A 15,515-nucleotide genomic window follows, 5' to 3' on the forward strand; every position below is an offset into this window, starting at 1 on the left:
GGGGTGATCCTAAAGCTCCTCCCATCCCAAACCATTCCATGATCCCCAAATCCCGTGAATTCCCTGCTCTCAGCGCCCTCATTCCAACCCTTCCCACGCAGATTTGGGAGCCCTGGTCCAGCCCCCCGTCCATGACCCCATCCCAAAAATCCCGGCCCTACAGGTGAGCCTGGGATGGGAAAACTCTCCAGGGAATTGGGAAGGGTCTGAGCCAGGTCTGGGAGGGTCTGAGCTGGGTCTGGGAGGGTCAAAGCCGGGTCTGGGAGGGTCAAAGCTGGGTCTAGGAGGGCTCAAATCTGGGTCTAGGAGGGCTCAAAGCTGGGTCTAGGAGGGCTCAAATCTGGGTCTAGGAGGGCTCAAAGCTGGGTCTGGGAGGGCTCAAAGCTGGGTCTGGGAGGGCTCAAAGCCGGGTCTGGGAGGGTCAAAGCCAGGTCTAGGAGGACTCAAAGCCAGGTCTAGGAGGGTCAAAGCCAGGTCTAGGAGGGCTCAAAGCTGGGTCTAGGAGGGCTCAAAGCTGGGTCTAGGAGGGCTCAAAGCTGAGTCTCAACCCCAGACCAACCCCGTGCCTCAGTTTCCCCTCCAATCCTACCCCGAGGACTCTCCATGGAATTCCTGCCTCTTTTCCAGAGGGAAAGGAAGGATCCCGAGACCCCTCCAGACCTGGACCACACCGAGACCACCTTCAGCCAGCCAGAGCCATCCCAAGCCCCGGGAGTGCCAGGAGAAAGGGAATTCCTGGGATAAAGGGACAATTCCTGGGATAAAGGGACAATTCCAGCCCCTCCCAACTCCCGCTTTTCCTCCTCCCCAGCTGGACTTGCTCCCGGGTGACTCCTGAGGGTCCCCAGGGGTGGCCCAGTGGCTTCCAGGCCACCCCGAGGTCCCGCCGGTGTCCCCTGCGTGAGGACAGGGCGGGGACAACACAAAAAAGTGGGATTTTATCCCAAAAAACCCTTGGAATTTCTCTTCTGGGACGCCTCTGTCATTTTTTCCCCCCGTGTTTTGGGGCAGTTCTGGGGGATTTGGGGTGCGGGGGAAGGTTTGGGGGTTCGTGGATGGAAAAAAACCCTAAAAGGGTGGAATAACCCAGCCCCCACCCCAAAAAACCCCCCCAGGGCTCCTCAGGTGATTGAGGGGCTCAGAGCAGAATTTTTTTTGGGGCAGCCCTAAAAACCAGGACGGGGCCTGAGGGGTCGGGGCTGGTGTGGGATGAGCACAGGAGGAGTTGGGCATCCACCCCAAATCCTCGGCCCCAAAATTCCCGAGCTTTTGGCCCCACAGATCCCAAAAGTTTGGTTCTGTAGATCCCTAAACTTTAGTGGCAAAGCCCCCAAATCCTTGGCCTTATAAACCCCATACCTCGAACCCAGAGACCCCAAATCTTTGGCTCCACAAACCCCAAACTCTGCCCTGTAAATTCCAAATCCTGTTGGCCCCACAGACCCCACACCTTGGCTCCACAGACCCCAAATCCTTGGCCCCACAGACTCCAAATCCTTGACCCCACAGACCCCAAACTCTCGGCCCCCACAGACCCCAAGCCAAAAGGAATTAAAATTTAAAAAAAGCCAAAACGGGTTCATTTTATTAAAAAAAAAAAAAAAAAAAAATTGTACAATTGTAGTTCCTCTATGAAAAAAAAAACCAGAAACAAAACCAAAAAACAACCGAACACCAACAGAAAAATTCCTACCACTGCCGGAACGCTCCGATCCACTGCAAAAAACCGGGAAAATCCAAGCTTTTCCTTTTCTTTATATATATTAAAAACCATTAATTTGACATTTTACAACTTTCTACACGCATGCACAAAGGTCTCAGCTCGGCGGGAAAACGAAATCCAAACCCAAGCCCAAAAACGGAACCAAAAAAATGGGATTTTTTTTATCTCCTGGAATTCCCGGATGGAAAATCTCCCCCAGCCCAGGCAGATCCAGCCGAAGGATCGGGGGGTGAAATCCGGATCCTTCGGCCCCAAAAGGCTGGAAAATGATGGGAGCAGCAGGAGGGGGTTGAAATTCCCCCCCAAAAAAGTTCCCCCCAAAAGAAGTTCCCCAAAAATTGGGGATTTCCTGGAATTGGGATGGGGATGGATCCGCCCATTTTGCTACTGGTGCTTACTGGGGAAGCCTCCCCCGGCTCCAAACTCCCCTCTTTTAGTGCTTAGGACAAAACCAACCCCAAAATCCGACCCCGAAACGCCTCCCTGGAATGAAATCCGGCACTTCCAACCCCTCAAGGCTGGAGATGGAATCTGGAGCGGGGAAAAGAAAAAAAACGGGGAAAAAAATTCCAAATCGATCCGTGAGGTATTAACAAAAAAATCAGGAGAAGGCAAACCCAGCTCCTTTTGCATCCCGGTGGGAATTCGGTGGGATCGCCACGGGGCCACCTCACCGAGGGACGCTCCTTAAGGACCTCGCTGACCTCTTCCAGGAGTTCCTCAGGGTTATGGATCCAGGATCACTCCAACGGCACCGGGAAGCCCCCACGGAAATGCCGCTGGGATTTGGGAAGTGGATCCCCTGAGGAGCTGCAAATCCCACCTAAAAAACCCCAATCCAACCTTCAGCTCCTCCAAAAAACCAGATTTCCACTCGTTTCCCCTAAAAACCCATCGGCAGAGGAGGAGGCTCCTGAAACCTGGGATACACCAGGGAGCTTTTCCATAGCAGCCGTGGATCGTGGAGGTGATTCCAAAATCCTTCCCCTCCCACCCCCCAGAAAAAAATTCCCTTGGGATGAAATCCCAGCCCCAGGGCCGGGCAGTGGTTTAAGGCCAGAGCCAGGACAGTTGTCCAGGAGAAAATGGACAGGAGCAGAAGGTCCGTGGGACCTGGAGCTGCTCCGAGATGCTGGTGAAGAAGGAAGTTGGGAATTCTTGGAATTAGCCCTTGAGTTACGGCACCGCCGCTGCCGTGCCGGGGAGATGCTCCAAAGGATCCGGATTTCGGGAAGAAGGAGGAGGAGGAGGAGGAGGAGGAGGAGGACGAGGACGAGGACGAGGAGGACGAGGAGGATGAGGACGAGGACGAGGACGAGGACGAGGAGGAGGAGGACGAGGAGGAGGAGGACGAGGAGGAGGAGGAGGAGGACGAGGAGGACGAGGAGGAGGACGAGGAGGACGAGGAGGAGGACGAGGAGGATGAGAAGGACGAGGAGGACGAGGAGGACGAGGAGGAGGACGAGGAGGAGGAAAAAGGGCTCAGCCACCTCAAAAATGGGAGAGTGGGCGTGATCCCAGGAAGGCGCCGGAGCCGGGAGCGGCTTCCCGGTTTTTCCGCGGCCTCGCGGGGCCGGAGGGATCCAGAGGAGCCAAATTCGGAGATTCGGAGCCGGAGGGATTCAGGAAATGTCCCATCCCGGCCAATCCCTGTGGGGGTCACACCGAGGTCTCCGACTGCAGCCTCATGATGAACTTGTGCGACTTGGGGTCCACGAATTCCTCGGAGAGCTTGAAGAATGGGATCTTCTTGGTGGACACCACCAGGCTGAAGTCCTGGCGCTTGAGCACGAAGACCACGCCATCCTTGAGGCCGTTGGTCACCGGCTCCTCGCTGACCAGTGTCCACTGCTTGGCCAGCCAGCGGTCCTTGTGGTACTGGATGGTGGGGCCGGCCGTCAGGTACCGCTCCAGGAAGGCCTTGGGAGAGGGAAAGGACACGGGAATGTCACCTCCGGATGGCTCAGCCCAAGCTTTTTATGGAGCCTGAAGGTGGAAAAAACGGCTCCGTGGTGCTGCTCTGGGGATTTTTGTGGATGGATCCTGGGATTGTTGGGGGTGGGAAAGAGCTCCAAGGTCATCGAGTCCGAGGTGGGATCAACCCTGCCCTGGTCCCCCACTCCAACGTCCAGGGATCCCTCGGACACCTCCAGGGATGGCCACTCCAACCCTCCCTGGGCAGCCCCTCCCAAGGCCTGGCCGCCCTTTCCAGGAGGGATTTTCCCAAATATCCACCCTGAGCCTCCCCTGGCACAGCTCGAGGCTGTTCCCTCTTGTCCTGGCCCCGTTCCCTGGGATCAGATCCCAAATCCCCGCTGGAAGAGCCCCAAATCCCCCCCAGATTCCCCTTTTCTCTGGGATGAGCCCCCCAGCTCCCTCAGGACTCTCCATTCCCTTCTCCTGCTGCTCCAGCCCTGTCCCCATTTCCCTGGGAGAAGAACCCAACCCCACCTCGCTCCAACCCCTCGTCCTCCCAATGGGACGATCCCAAATGGAAAAATCCCACCCAAATCCTCCCGTTTGGACAACCCCGCCCACCTTGGGGGTCATGTCGTGGGTGATGCAGAACTCCAGGTGCTGCAGGATGCTCTCCATGGTGTGGTAGGGCTGCTGCTTGGTGGTCCTCAGGTACTTCTGCATGGCCCGGGCCATGGAGGCGAAGATGGCCTGGGCCGCCTCGCGCGGGTCCATGATCTCCCGCGGGTTCTTCTGGTCCTCCTCCTGCAGCCGCTTGATGTGGGTGAAGGCCTCTTCCACCGCCACCACCAGCCTGCCAGGAGAGCCATGGATTTGGGATGGAAAAGCCCTTGGATTTAGGATGGAAAACCCCTGGATTTGGGATGGAAAATCCCTGGATTTGGGATGGAAAACTCCTTGGATCTGGGATGGAAAACCCCTGGATTTGGGATGGAAAACTCCCTGGATTTGGGATGGAAAACCCCCTGGATTTGGAATGGAAAACCCCTTGGATTTGGCATGGGAAACCCCTTGGATTTGGGATGGAAAACCCATTGGATTTGGGATGGAAAACCCCCTGGATTTGGGATGGAAAACCCATTGGATTTGGAATAGAAAACCCCTTGGATTTGGGATGGAAAATCCGTTGGATCTGGCATGGAAACCCCCTTGGATCTGGCGGGATCACTCAAATGGATGAGGCAACCCAACCTTCCCCCCAAACCAACTTGGTGGAAGATCCATCCGAACAACCACCCTTGGGATGAGCTGGAGCTGACCACGGGAGCTCCCCATCCTCACGGAAAACCTGCGATGAGCTCGCCGCGGCATTCCCGACGCGAGGAATCCCTGGGTTTTTCCGTACCTGGCGCGGCGTTTCCGCACCCGGCGCTCGTGCTCGGCCTCCTCGTAGTAGAACTCGTTGTGGCTGTTGTCGCGCCGCCGCGCCGCCGCCGCGATCACCGCCCGCGACTGCCCCGTGGAATTGTTCGTGGAATTCTCTGCGGGGGAGTTCGGAGCAGGGATGAGGTGGGAGAAAGCACCCGGAGCTCCCCCCAAAAAATTCCGGACGGGAATGCGAGGACGGGGATGGAAAAGCGGCAGGAGAACGAGAGGAGAAGCCAAGGGAAAAGGGGGAATCTCACCCTCGCCGAGGGAATAGACCTTAAAGCCGGACATTTTCTTGGACAGGACGGATTTTGGAAGGTTGAGGAGGGCGGGGTTGTAGACCGGGAAGTCATGGTAGTAATTCTCCAGGATCCACACGGCTGCTCGCTGGATGCTGCGGGGAAAAGCCGGGAATGTGGGGCATGGGGAGAGCCGGGAATGTGCGAAGGGGACACACACGGAGCAACAGGAGGGGCAGGGAGGGAGGGGTGGGAATGGAATTCCCGGAGCAGCTGGGGGTGCCCCATCCCTGAGAGTGTCCAAGGCCAGGCTGGAGGCACCTGGGGTGGTGGGAGGTGTCCCTGCCCGTGGATTGGGGATCTTTAAGGTCCTTCCAACCCAAACCATTCTGTGATCCATCAATTCCCAGCTTGGAGAAGATCTCCAGGATCATCGAGGCCAAGCTGTGCCTGATCCCCTCTGGTGACCCAGAGGAACCTCCAGGGATCCCTCGGACACCTCCAGGGATGGCCACTCCAACCCTCCCTGGGCAGCCCCTCCCAAGGCCTGGCCGCCCTTTCCAGGAGGGATTTTCCCAAATATCCACCCTGAGCCTCCCCTGGCACAGCTCGAGGCTGTTCCCTCTTGTGCTGGCCCCGTTCTCTGCGATCAGATCCCAAATCCCCCCTGGAAGAGCCCCAAATCCCCCCCAGATCCCCCTTTTCTCTGGCAGAGCCCCCCCAGCTCCCTCAGGACTCTCCATTCCCTTCTCCTGCTGCTCCAGCCCCATCCCCATTTCCCTGGGAGAAGAACCCAACCCCACCTCGCTCCAACCCCTCGTCCTCCCGATGGGACGATCCCAAATGGAAAAAAAAACCCCAATCTCCTTCCAACCTCCTCCAAGCTGACCCTCACCACCTTTTCCATGAAGAAATTCCCATTCCCACCACGGGAACGTCCACCCAGGCCACCAGAGCCGTCCCTACCTGAGGTGACCGACGTTGTAGAAGTGGCTGGCGCCGTCGGCCGAGCGCACGGCCTTGAGCGTGAACTGGGGCTGGAGCTGCCGCAGCTCCAGCAGCACCACGGCCAAGTAGTGGACGAAGAGCAGAGCGTCCACCAAGGACACGGCGAACTGCACCACGCCCCGGTAGTTGCGATCCCGCGAATCCAAGATCCGCACTCCGTAAAAAAGCCAGTAGGACACGACCAGCAGGAAAACCAGGACCATGAGCAAGGCCCGGAAGACGAAGACGCGCGGGAAGAAGGCTTTGGGGCGGCGGAAGAACAAGGCCCAGCTGCCCAGCAGGAGGATGAGGAGTTTGAAGGCCACCGAGATGAAGAGCCCCTCGCAGGGGGTCCCGCAGGGCTCCAGCTCCTCCCGCCACAGCAGCTGCGGGAGGAGGAGGAAGGCCAAGGGCGTGAGGAAGGCCAGGAGGGCCAGGGCCACGGCCAGGGCCACGCCCAGGTGGCGGGAGCAGTCCAGGTGGGCGCTGTCCTCCATGTCCTTGGTGATGCGCGTGAGGTCATCGTGGGAGATGCTGTGCTCCGACGTCCCCGTCACCACCGTGGTGGTCTCGCCCCAGTTGTCGTCCTGGGGAGGGGGCAGGGGACATTCCGAGGGCTGGTTCCGGGTCCCAGGTGGTTCCTCCCCCCCACCACCGCCCAGGAGTCATTCCAAGGGGAGGAGGTGACGTCCCAAGGGGTGGCTCCGTGTCCCACCTCACCTCCAGGACCTCCCAGCCCTGCCACCTCCAAGGCTGGAGTGTCCCCATTGTCACCCTGAGGAGGGGACAGGGGACCTTCCAAGGGCTGCTTCCCGCACCCCTTCAATCCCAGAGGAGCATTCCCAGACCCCCATCCCACCTCCAGAACCTCCAACCCAGGAGCTGCCACCCTCGGGAGGTGACAGGGGACGTTCCAAGGGCTGGTCCCCCAATTCCTTCATTCCCTGCTCCACACCCCCATCCCACCTCCAAGCCGGGAGCGCTTCCCGGCGCCATCGCCCCCGCTCGGGATGGCGGAACCTCAGCCCGGAGCCGGGACGGGAAGCAGCGATTCCGCCGGGATTTTTCCCTCTGGGAAAGCGCCGGCTCCGGCAGGAGCAGCTTTGGGATCGGGAAGCTCCCAGGTTTCCCAGCAAACCCCCCTGGCTGGCGGGGCCAGAAGGAACATGCCCGGCACACCCCCGCGCTGCCCGCGCCGGGAAGGCTGGGAACGGCTAGGAATTGTTGGGAATTGTCGGGAATTGTCGGGAATTGTCGGGAATTGTCGGGAATTGCTCCGGACAGGCCCTTCCCTGCTCCAGAACCCCCTCTCCCAGCCAGAGGGGTGCTGAAAAAACCCATTCCCAGCTGGATTCCTTCCCACACCCCTGTCCTTGTGTCTTTCCCTCATCCTGGCTCTCGGCACTTGGACATTCCTGGATTTTGGGTTGGGTTTTTTTTTCTCGTGTCTGAATTTTCCCCACAAATTTCTGCAGGAAAACCAGGGAATTCTCCCCTGCGAGGTCATTCCATGGATTCCCCATCCTTGGAAGTGCCCAGTTCCGGGCTGGACGGGGCTTGGAGCAGCCTGGGACAGTGGGAGGTGTCCCAGCCCATGGGATGATCCTTCCAAGCAACTCCACGATTCCATGAATTTCATCCCAAAGGGCAAACCGGAGCCTGGGGCTTTCCAGAGGGACGGGAAGGGCGAGTTTGGGAGCCCCATTCCCAGAGAAGCCAGAGAGGGAACATGAAAAGCGCCGGAGCCGCCGCCGGCGTGGGCGGATTGGGAGAGGATGAAAGGCCGGGATCAGGCTCTGCAGAGTCCGGAGGAATTCCAGAACCCGGGAACGGGGGGCACTGTGGACCCCCGGGGTGGGGCAGCCTCCTCTGCTCCATCCCATGGGAATTGGGGTGAATCCTCGGCGATTGGATCCATCGGGATCGGATCCAGGGGCGTTTTCCAGCCCCAGCTTTTCCCGAGGCGCCGCCAGAGCCGCGTCCCCTTTCATTTTCTCATTTTCCTGGGACCGGCCCGACCGGCTCGACCGCTCCGCCGGGAAATTCCGCCGGGAAGCTCCCGGAGCCACCGGGATCCCACCCTCGGGATTCCAACCCCGCTCCTTCCCCCCTTTTCCCGCTCACCCTCTCGTCCCCCCGCGTGGATTCGTTGTCCAGCAAAGGCTCTCCCGGCGCTTGGATGGTCACGGATTTGTCCCCGCGCGTCCCATCCCGGCTTTTGGAGCGGTGCCGCTCCCGCCGATCCCTGGAAAAACGGGGAAAAAAATGGGAAGCGGGATGGGAACCCCCACCGGGATGGGGACACCCACGGAGCGGGGACAGGGGACCCCCGGATCCCTCACCTGTGCTTGCGGGAGCTGCGGGAATGGCCGGATTTGTAGGAATATCCCGAATATTGCGACTCATTATCCATGGCGTCGGAACGCCGGGATTTGTGCCGCTCCAGGACGTGGGATTTGGGTTTTCCCGGGAGAGCGGCCAGGGCCTCCTTCAGGGGGGGCTTCTTCAGGCCCAGGGGCACCTTCAGGAAGTCGACCGTGACCTTGAGGGGCTCAATTTTGTCACCTTGGGGTGGCCTCGCTCAGGAGAAAAGGACGCGCCCACCTGCGGGGACACCGGGGAGGGTCACTGGTGCCGGCCCAGTATGGACCAGTATGGCCCAGTAAGGGGGGGAGGGGGGTCATCTCCTTGCCCAGTGCTGCTCCCATCCCTGCATCCCATTCCTTGGTGGGAAATGGGGCCAGGAAAGGGAATTTGGGGTCAGGAGGGAGAGGGAATTTGGGATAAGCAGGGAAAAGGAATTTGGGATCAGTAGGGAGAGGGAATTTGGGGTCAGCAGGAAACAGGAATTTGGGATAAGCAGGGAGAGGGAATTTGGGGTCAGGAGGAAGAGGAATTTGGGGTCAGGAGGGAGAGGGAATTTGGGGTCAGGAGGAAGAGGAATTTGGGGTCAGGAGGGAGAGGGAATTTGGGGTCAGGAGGAAATGGGAATTTGGGATAAGCAGGGAGAGGGAATTTGGGGTCAGTAGGGAGAGGGAATTTGGGGTCAGGTCCCTCCCCCTCCTGGGCACATCCCAGGAATCTCCCGGGGTCCCCTCCCAGCTCCCCCCGCTGATTTTGGGGACCCCGAAACTCCCTGAAGGGGATGTGAGGCTGTGTCCCCCTCCTTGGGAATCTGGGAATGCTGGATCCCTTTGGATGATCCTGCCAAATCCTGCTGCCTTTTCCCGAGGCTTTTTGGGGGAATCTGGACACCCCAAATCCCCCAATTTGGGAGGCCCTGGCTGCCTTTGGGAGCTTTCCCAGCTTCCCAGGTTTCCATGGAAATCCCATTCCCACCAAATCAACCCCAAAAAAATCCTTCGGCCTCTTTTCCAAGGCCTCGGGAAAGGGGGAGAAGGGGTCAAGGAGGCGAAAAGGGGGAGGGGGGGTGGAATTCCTTTGTCTGGAATTCTGGATGTTCCCACACAGATCTCCGTGGAAACCGAGGCCTTTCCCCCATCCTGGCGTTGTCCGGGAGATGGGAATGGGGCTGGAGATGGGAATGGGGCTGGAAACGGGAATGGGGCTGGAGATGGGAATGGGGCTGGGATGTGGGAATGGGGCTGGAAATGGGAATGGGGCTGAGAGATGGGAATGGGGCTGGGAGATGGGAATGGGGCTGGGAGATGGGAATGGGGCTGGAGATGGGAATGGGGTTGGAAATGGGAATGGGGCTGGGAGATGGGAATGGGGCTGGGAGATGGGAATGGGGCTGGAGATGGGAATGGGGCCGGGATGTGGGAATGGGGCTGGAAACGGGAATGGGGCTGGGAGATGGGAATGGGGCTGGGAGATGGGAATGGGGCTGGAGACAGGAATGGGGCTGGAAACGGGAATGGGGCTGGGAGATGGGAATGGGGCTGGGAGATGGGAATGGGGCTGGAAATGGGAATGGGGCTGGAAATGGGAATGGGGCTGAGAGATGGGAATGGGGCTGGGAGACGGGAATGGGGCCGGGATGTGGGAATGGGGCTGAGAGATGGGAATGGGGCTGGAAATGGGAATGGGGCTGGAAACGGGAATGGGCCCAGTGAGGCCCAGTCACATCAGTAAGGGGTGGATCCTGGGCTCCCAGTATATCCCAGTACCCCCAGTAAGGGGCAGTCACTGGGGGTCCCAGGGTGTCCCAGTACCCCCAGTAAGAGCCGTGTACTGGGGCTCACTCACCGGGCGGCTCCGGCGGTGGCGGCGGCGGCTCCGTCCCGGCTCTCACCGAGGCCTTTGGAGCATCCGGAGCCTCCGGAGGGGCCGGCATCGGAAAAGGGCCGGGCATGGGGGGCTCCTCACGGCACGGGGGGGCCGCCCTGGAGCTGGGAGAGCCAAAAAAGAGGGAATTCAGGAGCCCTTTCCAGGCTGGAATTCCCAAATCCTGCCAATTCCCGAATCCCGCCAATTCCCAGATCCCGCCAATTCCCAGATCCCGGCGCTTAGGGATTCCTTGGGAGCACCTGGGAAAAGCACTGACGGATGTGGCTTGGACACCCCCACCGGGCATCCCAGAATTTTTGGGAATCATTGTCCTGGGTGATCGGCCGGAATAAATTTGGGATTTTCCAGGAATCCCGGAGTTTTCTGGAAATCCCGGTGTCTCCAGTAAATTTGGGATTGTCCAGAAATCCTGGCATTTTCCAGGAATCCCAGTGTCTCCAGATGAAGCAAATTTGGGGTTTTCCAGGAATCCCTGGGTTTTCCAGGAATCCCAGGGTCTCCCAACACCAACTCATGGATTCAGCTGAGATAAATTTGGGATTTTCCAGAAATCCCTGCATTTTCCAGATATCCCAGGGTCCCAGAGCCCCGGAAAAGCCGGGAATTAATTCCCGATCTCCAGTGGGGAATTGCCCCCATCCCAGCAGTTTTCAAAAGGGAATTTGGGAATTCCAGCGGGATCCAGGGGCTCCTCATCCTCTCGTTCCAGCAGGGAAAGAAGGGATTTTTCTTGGATGCAGAGTGGGCAGAGCCGGTTCCACAGGCCTGGAAAAGCCGGGAATGGATTCCCGGGCTCTGGGAGATGCCGGGAGCCAGAGCCGGATGCAAAAGAGGAGCAGGAAAATTCCCATTTTTTAATCCCGGAGTGATCAAAGCTCCCGAAAAATCCCCCCGGGGAAGGGGAGGCTTCGCTGTTCCCGACGTCTTCAAGTCCAGACTGGAATTTTTCCCGGGATGGGGCTGGAGCAGAGCTCGGGATCAAAGTCCTGGACCTCCAACAGGATCCAAGGTTTGGATTCGAATATTCCCCAAAAACCGAAAATAATTAAAAAGAAAATAAATCCAAGCATTCCCAGATGGAAAAGCTTCTTCCCAATGGTTCCAGAGGGAGAATTCCAAGAGGAAAATCCACTCCTCATCCCTGTCCAGGTGGATCCGGGGTTGTGTCCCCACTTCCCGTGGCTTTCGGAGAGTTGGGAATGAGTTTTCCTGGAAAAAAAGCCCTCCTGGAGCAAAGGGAAGAGGGAAAATCCGGCGGATGAAGGACTCGGGATTCCCATCCCGGAGGAATTGGGAATCTGGGAGGGTTGGGAATGGGGTGGGAGCATCCCGAGGCTCCTTTTCCAGGGGAATCAAACTCCAGGATTCAGTCGGGAATCTGGGATGTGGTTCCAGACAGGGGTGAGAATCCCAGGATTATCCAGGGTGGAAAAGATCTCCGAGGTCACCAAGTCCAGGCTGGGCTGGATCAACATCGTTCCACTCGGACCGAATTCCAAGAATTCCTTGGACACCTCCAGGGATGGGGATCCAGCCCTCCCTGAGTCCCTTCCACGTCCTGGATCCCGGAAAAGCGGCGCAGGGACAGGATCCATTTGGGATCGAGCAGCGCTGGGACATTTTCATCCACATCCAGGGATCCTGGAGGGCAGCAGGGCTGAAATTCCTTGGATTTGGGGTGGTGCTGACCAGGATTCTGAGCCAGGAACGGCCCCAGGTCCCTTCCCAGGCCTCTTCCCGGGCATCCCGGCCAATAAATCCATAAAACCTCCTCCCGCCGCCGCAGCGCTTGGAAAACCCATCCCAAATCCCAAATTCAGCCGGATCCGGGACCTGGGGCTGCTCCCGACGCCCCCTCCGGCCCCATTGTCTGCCAGGAGCCGGGGAAAACAAGGAATCCCACTGGATCATTCCAGAGGCTGGAGACACCCCCAGCGCCTCTGGAATATGGAGGGGACACGGCGACCTCGACCCCAAATCTGCCACCCCCAGCTCCCCTCCGGCCGCCGCCTGTTAATTAATTGTTAATTGTTAATTAAATCCTCCGCGCTCATCCCGAGCTTCACAAAGCCCCTGGAAAATCCTCGGGAGAAGCTCTGGGATCCCATCTGAGCCCGGCTCGCTCCCAGCCCCATCCCAGAATCTTTGGGATGGAGCCAGAGGAGGAGATTTCGTTATTCCCAAATCTCCCTTTTTTCGTTGTTGTTGTTGTTGTTTTGGTGTGTTTTCATCGCAGCCAGGCCTGGAGGGGGGAAAAGGCTCCCGACGCCTCTTCCCAAAGGAAAAATAATCCCGGGAACTCCCTGGCGGCTCAGGGCGCTGCGCCAGGACGGCTCCGAGAGGAACCGGCTCGGGATCCGGCCGGGTCTGTCCCGGCAGCCGGGGGGCACCGGGCACACCCCGGGATGGGGATGGGGGCACCGGGAACACCCCGGGATGGGGATGGGGGCACCGGGGGGCACCGGGGGGCACCGGGAACACCCCGGGAAGGGGATGGGGGCACCGGGGGGCACCGGGAACACCCCGGGAAGGGGATGGGGACGGGGACACCGGGCACACCCCGGGATGGGGATGGGGGCACCGGGCACACCCCGGGATGGGGATGGGGGCACCGGGGGGCACCGGGAACACCCCGGGAAGGGGATGGGGACACCGGGCACACCCCGGGATGGGGATGGGGGACACCGGGGGGCACCGGGAACACCCCGGGAACACCCCGGGATGGGGGCACCGGGGGGCACCGGGCACACCCCGGGAACACCCCGGGATGGGGGCACCGGGGGGCACCGGGCACACCCCGGGACGGGGACGGGGACACCGGAGAACAGCGGGGGACACATGGGGGCCACCCTGCAGGTGATGGGGACACCTCGGGGCCACCCCGCAGGTGATGGGGACACCAGGGACACCCCGCAGGTGATGGGGACACACCGGGGACACCCCGCAGGTGATGGGGACACCGGGGACACCCCGCAGGTGCCCTCGGGATGGCCACAAAGGGCTCCGAGGCCGCCGTGGCATCGCCGCCGCACCCGGGGGGGGATTCAGGAGGTCCCGGGGGGGTCCCCGGGGGTCGCATCGCGCCCCGAGGAGGCTCCACCGGAGCCCCGCAGCCCCGGGGGTGAACCCCGGGGGTCCCCTCGCCCCCTCCCCACCCCCGGCCCCCCCCGCCCGACCCCCGGCTCCGGGCCCGGGCTCGGGGCTCTCGGAGCAGCCGCCGCCAGCCCAGGAAAATCCGCGGCTCCCGGGGCCCTTCCCGCAGGGAAGGCGCCCAGCGCGGCCCCGGCTCGGCCCCGCTCCCCTTTCCCGGCTCCGGGGCTGCTCCGCATCCCGGGATCCCCCCGGGATCCCCCCGAAATCGCCCCGAATGCCCCCGCACTCACCATCGCCGCCGCACCTTTGTGCGCGTCCCCCCCGCACCGAAATCCCGGCGGCGGCGGCGGCGGCGGCGGAGGAGGAGGAGGAGGAGGAGGAGGAGGAGAGGAGGAGGAGGAGAACGAGAGGAGGAGGAGAGGAGGAGGAGGAGGAGGAGGAAGAGGAGGAGGAGGCGGAGGAAACCCCGATTCCCAGCGGGGCCCCCCCTCCCCCGGCCCGGAGCCCCCCCCGTTCCCGGCCGCTCCCGCCCATTGTCTGCGCTCCGCGCTGCCGGCGCCGCTCCGGGGCCATTGTCTGGGGCGGGGGGACACCCGGCGACCCCCCCGGCACCCCGGGACCCCCCTCCCGACACCCCGGGACCCCCCCCCGGCACCCCCGGGGGTCCCACCCTCCGCACCCGCCCGGGGGTCCCACCCGCTTCCCGGGCCGGGGGGATTTGGGGTGAGGATGCGCTTGAAGGGGGGGGGGGGTGGGGGGACGGTTTTTAGGGCGGGGTCCCCGTTTTTTGGGGAAGAATCCCCGTGTTTTGGGGAGGGGTCCCCGCGTTTTTTTGGGGAAGAATCCCCGTGTTTTGGGGAAGGGGCCGCGTTTTTTAGGGAAGAATCCCCGTGTTTTGGGGACGGGTCCCCGCGTTTTTTTGGGGAAGAATCCCCGTGTTTTGGGGAGGGGTCCCCGCGTTTTTTAGGGGAAGAATCCCCGTGTTTTGGGAGGGGTCCCCGCGTTTTTTTGGGGAAGAATCCCCATGTTTTGGGGAAGGGGCTGCATTTTTTAGGGGAAGAATCCCCGTGTTTTGGGGAGGGGGCCGCGTTTTTTAGGGAAGAATCCCCGTGTTTTGGGGAGGGGTCCCCGCGTTTTTTTGGGGAAGAATCCCCGTGTTTTGGGGAGGGGTCCCCGCGTTTTCCGGAGGGGAATGAGGGTTAAGCCCCCCCCCCCCCGTGTCCCCCCCGTTCGGAGCTTTGGTGTCCCCACGTCCCCCGCTGCACCTGAGGGTGGGGAGGGTCCCCCAAAAGTGCCCCCCAAGGGGTCTCAGCCCACGGAGGGGGGAGGGGGCACAGCCCAGCTGCTCCCACCTTTGTTTTGGGGTGGGGGGAAGGATTCTGAACCCCGTAAATCGCCCCCTCCCCTGCCCATAAAAACGGGGCTCGGGTCCCGGCTCTGGACCCCCCGGTGTGTTTGGGGTGTCCTGGGGAGGGTCCGGCCGAGCCCCCCGGGGTCGGGGCGTTGTGGGGTGGCCCAGGCCAGGTCCCCGTTATTGGAGGGGGGGAAGAGGGGTCACCCCCGACCCTCTGCCCCAGCAGCTCCAGGGTTGGGTGGGAGCGGCTGGAAGACCCCAGATCCCATCCCTGCGGATATGGGGGGGACACGGGACACCCCTGGGGACTCCCGGCTTGGCAAAGAGGGAGCCGGGGGGGTGTGGGAGCGATTTTTGGGGGGGGCTCAGGAGCAGCGGCACCCCCTGAGCCAGCAGGGCCCGTGGGACGCGGCTGTCCCGGGCCGCTCGCGGCGGTGCTGGGGACACACAGGGGGGTCCAGCATCCTCACCAGCTCCAGCGGGAGGGACCCCCGATCCCCCCGGAGCCCCCCGAGCGCATCCA

General features: G+C 61.0%; 1 protein-coding gene across 1 annotated transcript; it reads right to left on the minus strand.

Annotated features, from left to right (window-relative positions):
• Nucleotides 1-3,284: 3,284 nt before the first annotated feature.
• Nucleotides 3,285-13,975, minus strand: VANGL2 (VANGL planar cell polarity protein 2). The gene is made up of 9 exons (XM_068994998.1): nt 13,929-13,975; nt 10,504-10,646; nt 8,637-8,898; nt 8,419-8,539; nt 6,274-6,881; nt 5,326-5,462; nt 5,046-5,181; nt 4,262-4,493; nt 3,285-3,643 (listed from the first exon to the last, which is right to left on the minus strand). The coding sequence occupies exons 3-9, from the start codon at nt 8,705-8,707 to the stop codon at nt 3,383-3,385; spliced, it is 1,566 nt and encodes a 521-aa protein (XP_068851099.1). The 5' UTR covers nt 8,708-8,898; nt 10,504-10,646; nt 13,929-13,975; the 3' UTR covers nt 3,285-3,382.
• Between the last annotated feature and the right edge of the window lie 1,540 nt (nt 13,976-15,515).

Source organism: Aphelocoma coerulescens, chromosome 25 (assembly GCF_041296385.1).
Source record: "Aphelocoma coerulescens isolate FSJ_1873_10779 chromosome 25, UR_Acoe_1.0, whole genome shotgun sequence".
In the NCBI taxonomy this organism is placed as follows: domain Eukaryota; kingdom Metazoa; phylum Chordata; class Aves; order Passeriformes; family Corvidae; genus Aphelocoma; species Aphelocoma coerulescens.